The sequence below is a fragment of the Vitis vinifera genome, chromosome 19 (assembly GCF_030704535.1).
Source record: "Vitis vinifera cultivar Pinot Noir 40024 chromosome 19, ASM3070453v1".
NCBI classification, from domain to species: Eukaryota; Viridiplantae; Streptophyta; class Magnoliopsida; order Vitales; family Vitaceae; genus Vitis; species Vitis vinifera.
In genome coordinates this window covers 15,362,124-15,372,711 of record NC_081823.1, presented here as the reverse complement: position 1 = coordinate 15,372,711, position 10,588 = coordinate 15,362,124, and the positions used below count along the sequence as shown (strand labels likewise).

Genomic DNA, 10,588 nt, shown 5'->3' with positions numbered 1-10,588 from the left:
AGTATGGAACATTAAAGAATAATGAAATCCTATGATTTTCACAACATTTTTTAAATTATTTGGTTGTGAATTGACATCCTTTATAGGATCTTATTACATTTATAACGGAACCACTTTATTTTTCAACAAGTTCTTTAAACTCTTAGAAGCATTATATACCTAAACATTTTCTTCAAACAATGAAGCTAAGTAATTTGAGTAAAATTATTAATAAAGAATTAAAAATATTTATTATTATTAGAAGAGTTCGGAAAAGTTTATCAACATATGCATCAATGACTTTTAGAGACTTCTTTCCTCTTAAAGTAGCTTTCTTAAGAAAAAAAATTTAAGAATGCTTTCCAAATTTCATATAATTTATTTTAGTAATGGATAAAGGGCAATTCTTTTAACATTTTTTTTTATTTCTCAATAACTTAAATTCATCTAACTTAAGATGTCCAAATCTCTAGTGTCAACCTAAGAGAGATCATTAATAAGTGCTTTTAGCCATTTTACACCATTTTAAATGTTCGATAAGAATATCTTATTTCTTATCACGGGCACAATAGCAACCAAATTAGTATATCAATCTTTTATTAAGAAACTTTGATCTCTTATGAGGATATCGTATCCTTTTTTTTTTAAGAGTTGACCAAAACTTAATATATTAATTTTTTTAACATATATTAGAGATTTGAAACAAAAATCGATGCCTTCTGTTTAAAAAAGAACTAAATTATTATTAGACATACTAATTTTGTAAACCATTTGAAGCATTGGATTCTTGACTTCCTAAGCTTCAAAGCCATATGTAGCTTGCCCCAAGAAACTGAAGAGAGACAGTCTTGATTTTGAGTCAAAGTGAAAGGTGTTGTACTTCCATGGATCTAAAAATAGAAAAAGAAACTTTCAAAAATCTTTTTCTCTTATCATCTCCTCCCCTTTGTACTTTTGCCCTAGTTCCGCTCGGCACTGAAGTCGACCCTCCTACCATGTCATATTTGGTTGCTTGAGGAAAGAAAAGAAAGAGAAGAAAGAAAAGAAAACTTGGGAGTAATTTGTTTTTGGGTTGCAACCAAATCCAAAATAACCACTTTCCCATTTTTAATGATACGTGTATACAATAGATCCAAATTATACGGAGTGTATCCACAAAGTAGTGGTTGACTAGGATTTGTTAGTTGACTTTCCATTCTTCTTCACCCTCTACTCATTCAGCTCCCAAGTTGCGAGGAAATGGATCCATGTGTACAACGCCTCGCCATGAATAAATCACGTAAAAAATTTTCTGTTCTAAATATTAATTTAAATATTTTTTTTTTAAAAAAAAAAACCTTATCATTTTATCTTAATAAGTAACATAAACATGTGTAAGAATCTGTGTTGAATTGATAGCAACATATTATCCCTATCCATATATATATATTAAAAAAAGTTATGCAATATGCAAATGTTTTTAGGTCTAAAAATATCAATTTAAATATTCAAAAAACTATTTTTATTAACGAATAATTTAACCTATGTGTACACAAAAAACAAAATTAGGGTAAGCTTGGGTTAAATGTCCAACAACCCTTCGAAACCTGAACTTGTGCATTATTATTATTATTATTATTTTCTAATTTTATTATATAGAAAAAAAAAATCTATTAAGATGTATGATACAAACCAAATGAAGATTAATATGAACATAATTCACTATAAGAAAGATGTTATCTCAATATAAATCTTACTAAGGTTTTGAGAATTTGAAATTATCATTCAACAAATTAATAATATGACTTACTAAGGTTATATTTGAAATTAATTACACAGGAAGTGAGAATATTAGCATATTCTAATAATATGACTTACTAAGGTTATATTTGAAATTAATACACTCTACTTTGCGTGTGTGTTATTTTTTTATTTTTTATTTTTTTATTTTTTTTATTTTTAAAGTATGTGTGGACCCCGCATTTTCGGCTCAATGCGTTTCCCACTCGATGGCGAGCTCGATTTTGATTTCGAAAAATTGATTTTTTATTGATTATTTGAAAATGACTTGGAGTCGCCACTTATTTTTGTTTTATTTTTAAAGGGTAAACAAAATAAGAAAGAAAGACCCTAAGTGCGACTCCTTATTTTGGAAAAGGTGGTCTGTGAAAAACCGGATCGGGTTCGGGGGTCAGGTTACTCATCGGGAAGGTACGGTAAAGACCGTAGCACCCCTCTAAGCCCCTAAAGTCGGGTCTCTACTAATAAAATGAAGCAATCATGGCAATTGATGAGGAAAACAATGAATACCCGGAACTATCATGCACATAAGAGAATCAAAACATGTATATGGAAATACCGGAATGGGAATAGATACGTACCTGGGTGACGAGCCACAATGCGCTTAGCAAAAAGTGAGGTTAGTGCACAATTAAAGAATAATTTCAAGCATATCATAGGGTAGAATAAAACCAAGCACGCATGACAATTAAATCAATCAAACAATCAATCAATCAATCATGAGGAAAACACATATGTTGGGCCCCCACCAAAGCCCATTCATTTTTGCATGAATTAATATCACAGATTCCATTATTCTGGAATTATGAAAAATTCATTCATGCCTACTAAAATCAAGAGGAGCAGTAGATTGTTTTGAAAATCAGAGTAGAATTAAAACTATTTGAGAGAAGATTGGGTTTTTGAAATTTATTTGAAAATTGGATGTGGATTATTTGAAAATTGGAGTTTTAGAGATTAAATATAAGAATGAGAATTTTAGAAATTAGATTCGAAAGGAATTGGAATTTCAAAGAGCTAAATTTGGGAATCTGAATTTTGAAAAATTATTTAAAGACGGAATTTTAATAAACAAAATAAGTGGATAAATAAAGGAATGGAATAATAATAATAATGATGAAATAATAAAGATTAAATAAATAATTGCGAAAATAGAAATTGAATTTATGAATTTGGCAATTATGGAAATTAATTAAGGATTGAATTTTGAGTAAATGAGTGAACAAGTAAATAAATTGGATAAAAAATAATAATGATTAAGTAAATAAATGTGGAAATTTAGAAATTGAAAATTGAGAATTGAATTTGGAAATTGAGAATTTGAAGAATTATGTAAATGAATGTAGAAATTTAGAAATTGGAAATTGAATTTAGAAATTGGGAATTTGAATAATTAATTAAGAATGAAATTTTAAATAAATGAATAAGTGAATAAATAAATAAATTGGATAAAGAAATAATAATGATTAAGTAAATAAATGAAAATATCGAAATTTTTGAAATTGAAAATTAAATTCGAAAGTCGGAAAATTGGAATTGTTGGAAGAAGGAATTTTTGAAATAGAATAATAATACTGACAAAAATGATGATTAAATAAATTGATGTGAGAATTAAAATTTCGGAAATTGGAATTTGATTTAGAAAATGGAATTTTGAAAGATTATTTAAAGATTGAATTTTTTTTTAAAAATGAACGAATAAATAAATAAATAAATTAATAATGATTAACTAAATTGGTATGAGAATTAAAATTTCAAAAATTGGAATTAAAATTTATTGAGGAATTAATGTTTTTAAGAAGATAAGCCATGCAAATTGAAAACAAAAGGGCTAACTTGAGGTGGGTATGGGCTTGGAATGGGCATAGGCTAACTTAAGGTGGGTGAACAAATCAACTTGAAGTGAGCATGGGCTTGGAATGGGCATGGGCCAACTTAAAATGAGAGAACAAAACAAGGGGCCTTTCACCAACACATACGGGCCTGGGCTCCAACTTAAACCCAAGTGCAAGGCCAACATGGGCAAGCCCAAGGCATTTCTATCACAAACCTGGGCTTGGGCTCAAACTCAAGCACATATCCACTAGCATAATCACATGAGGCTTTTCATCATCTTGTTTGGACTTGGGCTTCAACTTAAGCCCACATCTCCAACTAAAACAAACAAATGGGCATGGGCCAACTTAAAATGGGAAAACAAAACAAGGGGCCTTTCATCAATACAAACGGGTTTGGGCTCCAACTTAAGCCCACATTCATGAGCATAATGACCCCAAACCTAAACGGGCCCAAAGGACTCACAACACACAACCTGCTTTAAAGTAATCAACTCAAACCATGCCCAATTGCACCAAGGCCCAAGGGCTCAAAGCCAATATGCAAGACCCACAAACATAAAAAAACGTCCACTGTAGAGATTAAAATGAGCAAACTCACCAAACCTTTCCCTCAAGGATAAAGGATAAGGAAGTGGGGTGGTGTAGAGAGAGAAGGGAGGTAAGAAAGGATGGGTAAGGTGGGCATAGAAGGGTGGTGGCATGCATGGTTCCATGCATGGCTTCATGGATGTGGATAGGAAGTGGGCATGAAGAACGTGGTGTAGAGAGAGAAAGGTGGTAAGAAAGGATGGGTAAGGTGGGCATAGAAGGGTGGTGGCATGCATGGTTCCATGCATGGCTTCATGCATGTGGATAGGAAGTGGGCATGAAGAGCGTGGTGTAGAGAGAGAAAGGTGGCAAGAAAGGATGGGTAAGGTGGGCATAGAAGGGTGATGGCATGCATGAGAGAGCATGGAGAGTGGAATGGATGCATGGCGTGGTGTAGAGAGAGAAAAGGTGGTGAGGGGATTGTGGTGTGGTGTAGAGAGAGAAAAGGTGGTGAGGGGCATGTGGTGTGGTGTAGAGAGAGAAAATGTGGTGAGGGGATTGTGTTGTGGTGTAGAGAGAGAAAAGGTGATGAGGAAGAAAATGAGGGAGTTGGGTATTGAAGGTGAGAGATGGACGGGTGAGGAATAGGTGGTGAGTGAAAGTGTCCATGGGGGGTGGCCATGCATGTTGGATAGGGTATGTGAGCATGGAAGGTTTGCATGGACATGAGGGCTAGGGTATACAAACGTGGAGAGTTTGCATGGGTACGAGGGTGGTGATGTGCATGGGTAAGTATAGAGGTTTGAAAGGATGGGTATGTGTTGATGAATGGCAACCATGGGGGGTAGCCATGCATGCATGATTCCCATGCATGTAGGTGGGTGGCTTTGGGATTCCTATGGAGATGAGCATGGCATGGGTATGGTGGGCAGCCGGGTATGAAAATGGATGGTAAGATTAGCTTCTATAAGTGGGTGTGATGAATGGATGGGGAAGAGTAATGGGGAGTGGGTTTAATGGGCTTGGAATTAATGGACTGGGTGGCCGGATTTAGTGAGAGAAATGAGGCAACCGTCTGGGTACAGAGAGGTGATGGTGTGGGGTTTATAAAGGTGGTGGACTTGGGAAAACCTCCACCAGCTCGTCTCATGTGTCGGGAAGGGGTCCCCCCATTTGCCTAGGGTGCTGCCAGCTGCTGGTGATGAGAAGGCCTCCTCCCAATGTTATAAAATCCTTAAAAAAAAAAACTTAAAAGTCCCCGGCTCTTGAAAGGGGGTCTACAGTATGTAATAGAAGTAGAAGTAAGTAGTTTCCATTTGAGAAAAAATTTATAGTTATAAATATCATATCAAAATTTTACATTATGATAACTTTATTTGTATTATGATTAATCTTCTAATTTTGAGAATTTTTGTAGATTTATGTCGAGATAAGTAAATTATGTTTATATTATTAATCTTTATTTAGTTTATATATATTGAAAATTAATCTCCATGTTTGTATCATACTTCTTAATAGATTTTTTTTCTACATAATATAATTAGAAAAAAAATTAAATTAGAGGATGAATTCTACTAATTTTAATAACTAATATATTTTGTCATAAAATTAATTAAAAATATAAGTGGTGATCCTCCATTAGTATTTTCCCTTATTTTATTACGAAATGAATTTTGTAGAAGTTAATTTTTTTCTTAGTATTTTAATAACTTTTCTATTGTGATGAATCAACTCATGATTTGGGATGTTTGCCAACTTTCTCATTAAGAAAGAGTCTAGTAATATTTTCGACACTTTCCCGTAGGTTGATGTAATATCTTCAATACTTTTCCTCGAGTAAATGCAAAGATATTTATCAATGGTAGCTTTATTAATTTTTAGACTAATGAATTGTTCAATTTTTTTTTCCAATTATTATAGTATCTTTGATAATTCAATTTTGCGTTTATGAATAGTTATTTATGCTAAAATAGTAAATGGTAATTTTCCTTTATGATTTTGTGGCATTTAGCTTTTAGAGTCTATTTGACATCGATTAAAAAAATGAGGCGCTTGGGAAAATTTAGGAAAAATTTATAATTAGAAATTTATGGATAAAAATTGGATTACAATAACTTTATTATTTCTTTTTTTATACATAATTATATTTTTATAGATTCTCACTAAAGAAATGAACTTCATATCAAACAACACTTTGGATTCAATTTATGAATACGTTTAACAATTTTTAAAAATAATTTGGAACTCAAAAATGAGATTTAATAACTAAAAAAAAAGCAATAAATTAGAATTGATATATCATGAGTCATAACTTTAACTTTATTGTTTCTCATATAAATACAATGATATTTTTAAAATTTTATCACTAGACAAGTAGATTATAAATTCTTTAAAGTCAAGAATGTAATTTAAATATATTTAAAATTTTCAAGAATGATTTGAAATTCAAAAAAATGACCCAAATAATTATAAATTAAATAAAAACATTTTAGAATATTTTGTTAGTAATTGATTATTAAATGTGTGAAACTTTGGCTTATTTGCATCTCAAAAAAGTCTAACTTCATTCATTATTCATTTTAAATAAAATATTATTAATTATTATTATATTTAAATTATTATTATTTATTTTTAACAAAAAAAATTAAAGATATGTTAATATTCATATATTTCTAACATATACTAAAATAGTATATTTTTTTATAAAAAAAATATAATTTATGATTTTATTATAATATTATTATTCATATTTTATTAAAAGCTATTTACTTTTTAATTTATTTTTAATTATAAAACTATTTTTATTTTTAATAATATTTGAATTAAATTTAATTAATATTATACAAATTTACAATGTTTTTATAAAATCAAAATAGAAAAAATATTTTAAAAACATTTTTTTTTCAAACAAATTTTCTATTTTTTATTTTTAAAAAGAACTTGTGAAATAATTATATTTTTATAAAACATTAAAAAGATTTTTTTTTTCAACTTAAAAACAGTTTTTTAAAAAATGAGAACAAAACACAGTGAAACGGCCCAAAGTTTTTCGTTTTGTAATTATGGAATAACTAATTTTGCTTATGTGGCAGTATTTGGTTGGTCAGTGCAATCTGCCGCAAAATCTCGCCACAGACTCAGGTGAATTTCCCGCCGACATGGCTGTTTATATATTGATCCTCCAAAACCAACTAATAATTAACCAGTTAGAGAGAGAACTCTAAGTTTTCTCGAGAACCAAACACCAAGATTACCGAGAAGATGGACTTGCACCGATCAACACTGCTGCAGACAGATCAAGCTGTCGACAAGCATTTCAACCGGGAGAATTGCAAGTTCCATGCTGATGATCTTCACGTCCATGGAATCATAAAGGTTACGCCAATAAGAAGAACAATCTTCACTTTTCTGTTTTTTCTTTCCTTCTTTATTAATCTTTTTAATTCTGAGTGCATGCATTTCTTGGTTTCTTGGTATACTGCTTTATTCATCCATCCCTCAAATTGCGAGAAAATCAGTCCATTCGTACGGTGTCTTGCCATGAATAACTATGACAGCTTCACGTGGACGGTTGACACTCCACCCAGTATGTTACAAGGCTAGAGGGTCTTGTTTGGTTGGGGAGAAAATGTAGGGAAATGGAAGGAACCAAAATCTTTTAACACTGCATGGTCTCAAATTTTGGGTTTCTTCAAGAATAAGAGAATTTGTCTGGTTCTGTTTTTCGTTTGTTTTCTCTGGAACAAAATAGGGGAGGATAAAAATTGCTTTTCTCAGTAACATCCTTGTTTGATTTTTGATGTTCTTTCACTTCTTTGTACAGAGAAAGCTGGACGATATTGTGAATAAAAATCTCAAACCTTTCGCTATCTGCTGTCTGAAAAATATTGCGTCAAGGATGAGGAACACCACCTCCTTGGTGAGATTAATTCTACAAAGTCTGTCAAGTTACTCCGAAATTGAACAAATCATTTTTCACAAACTTCTTGTTGTGATCTGATTGAGAGCAGATGGAACCCAAAGTCGGAACTTGCATAAGACAGAAATGGCCAGTTCAAGATAATTTAAGCGGTAATTAGTCTCTTTATTCATCTATGGCTTTTCTTCTGACTCTTTCCCCCCCGTTTTCTATGAACTTGCAGAGAAAATGAAGGGGAAAAAAAAGAGTGGGGTTTTATTTAGATTTTAAGCAATGAAGAGTTTGATTACAGTGGCAGATATGAAGTTAATTATGTTCAAGCCAGCACTACTTCTTGGTGCCCAAACCAATATTTCACAGCTGCTGCAACTTCCTCAATTCATTGGAGGAATTTCTCCTCCTGGATCTTTTCACCAGGTAATCAATAAAGAAATAACCTTTCTTTGTTGAAAAATGAAGGAAATTAACATGGATATATTTAAAAATTGTTTTTATTTTCAGCAATAAGATGAATCACTATGCTAAACAACTTGCAAATCATCAATGTATATATCCTTTCATTCATTATCAGTTTCTTTTCTTTTCTTTTTGTTCTTTTTTTTTTTTCAATTTCAAAGAAAAAAAAAATCTGGTAACAGAAATGTTTTCTATTGTTTCGTTTCCAGACACTGAAGCTACGAAAGTAGTTGTGTCAAATACCTCCCTTGACTTCTTTTGCTTTCTGGGTTGCAAACCAAGAAAATATACTCTTCTGCTTTGTTTTATTTTCTTTTCTTTTCTCAGCAACCAAATGGACATCAATGCCTGATGAGCTCCGATGCACCAAGGCCAGGCGCATCACCTGGTAGTCCTGGTCGCACACCGCAAACTAGTCCTCCTGGCAGCGCACCATCACCTGGTCATCCTGGAAGCGCACCACCACCAACTGATCCTCCTGGCAGCTGCGCAGCACCACCTAGTTCCCTTGGAAGCGCACCACCACTCGGTAGTCCTGATGCGCCACCACCAAGTGGTCCTCCTGGCAGTGAGCCATCACCAAGTCCTCCTGGAAGTGCACCACCAACTGATCCTCCTGGCAGCGCAGTACCACCACCTGGCAGTACCGGTGCGCCACCACCAACCGGTCCTCCTGGCAGTGAGCCATCACCAAGTCCTCCTGGAAGTGCACCACCAACTGATCCTCCTGGCAGCGCAGCACCACCACCTGGCAGTCCCGGTGCGCCACCACCAACCGGTCCTCCTGGCAGTGAACCACCACCTAGTTCCCCTGGCAGCGCACCACCACCTGGTCTTCCTCCTAGCCCACCTCGTACTCCTGGTGCACCATCATCTGGCCCTCTGCCTAGATCACCTCCTCGTCGTAGTGCAGCAACACCTGCTAGTTTACTACTTAGACCACATGGTCGTCCACTTCGTTTTCCACTTAGACGAGGTCGTCCTGGTCCCTCACCACTTGGTCTTCCGCCTAGACAATCCGATACTCCTGATGCACCACCACCATGTTCTCCACCAAAATCAACTGCACCAAACAGGGGGGAAGCATCAAGCTCAGGGACAAAGGGAGGGAGAACCAGTGAATCAGAAAATAGAAAAAATCCCACTCAAAGGAATTGGGAGCTTAACCCGTATCCTGCGGGTGCTTTGTCAGCGCCGCCGACAACTTCAGTTATTCATCCTCGTCGTCCGCCTACATCTCCACCTTATCGTATTATTGGTACGTCTAAACCTGTACCTACACCATACACTGGTATAAAGCCAGCACCATATCATCCACCAAATTATCCACCAAAACCAACTGCGCCTGTACCTACACCATACACTGGTAGGGGAAAGCCACCACCATATTATCCACCCAAATCAACTACACCAAACAGGATGGAAGAATCAAGCTTAAGGACATGGAGAGAGAGTCCAGGAGCATCAGGCACAAGGACAAAGGGAGGGAGTCAAGAACCATCAAGCTCAGTCACACACAGTTCATCAAGCGCGGGAGGTATAACCAATGAACCAGAAAATAGGCAAAATCCCATTCAAAGGAATTGGGAGCTCAGGCCTTATCCTGCGAGTGCTTTACCGGCGGACCCCCCCAAAAAAAACAAGTGCAATTGCTGCACGCAATAGACTGCTTGCTACTCACCAAAATCAACTGAAAACCACTTAAGCTCATAATGACTTCTTAGTTCATTTCATTTTTTTGTTTCTCTGTCCTACTTTCTTCCCAGTTTTCTATGCACCCAAACAAATAAGTGGCCTAATGTTCATATTTTAGATTCAAAATACTATGAAAATTTTGTCACCTAAGGAAAGTAATTTTCAACACATATAGCACATTCTAGTCCCGGTTGATTTTGAAACCTAGATACTGCCTCAATGAAGTTATAAAAAAAAATTTCAACTTTGACTAGATACTAAAATAAATAGAGTAAGAATCTATTAGTATAGAAAGGATTTGTATGATATCTAATCTAGGGAAATATATATATTATACTGTGTCATCCAGAAAATCAAGTGATTTCTTCTTTCTTCTAACTTTGAAAGGATCGAT

At 34.3% G+C, this 10,588-nt stretch overlaps 1 protein-coding gene across 2 annotated transcripts; it reads left to right on the top strand.

The window, feature by feature from the left end:
- Nucleotides 1-7,307: 7,307 nt before the first annotated feature.
- LOC104878405 (uncharacterized) lies at nucleotides 7,308-10,339 on the top strand. 2 transcript variants are annotated; one of them, XM_010648707.3, is made up of 5 exons: nucleotides 7,308-7,499; nucleotides 7,948-8,043; nucleotides 8,135-8,195; nucleotides 8,336-8,460; nucleotides 8,827-10,339. In XM_010648707.3, the coding sequence occupies exons 1-5, from the start codon at nucleotides 7,386-7,388 to the stop codon at nucleotides 10,162-10,164; spliced, it is 1,734 nt and encodes a 577-aa protein (XP_010647009.1). In that variant the 5' UTR covers nucleotides 7,308-7,385; the 3' UTR covers nucleotides 10,165-10,339. The 2 variants fall into 2 exon arrangements, with proteins under 2 accessions (XP_010647009.1, XP_059591347.1); XM_059735364.1 differs by lacking the exons at nucleotides 7,948-8,043; nucleotides 8,135-8,195 and having other exon boundaries at nucleotides 7,411-7,499; nucleotides 8,267-8,460.
- The last annotated feature ends 249 nt before the right edge of the window (nucleotides 10,340-10,588 follow it).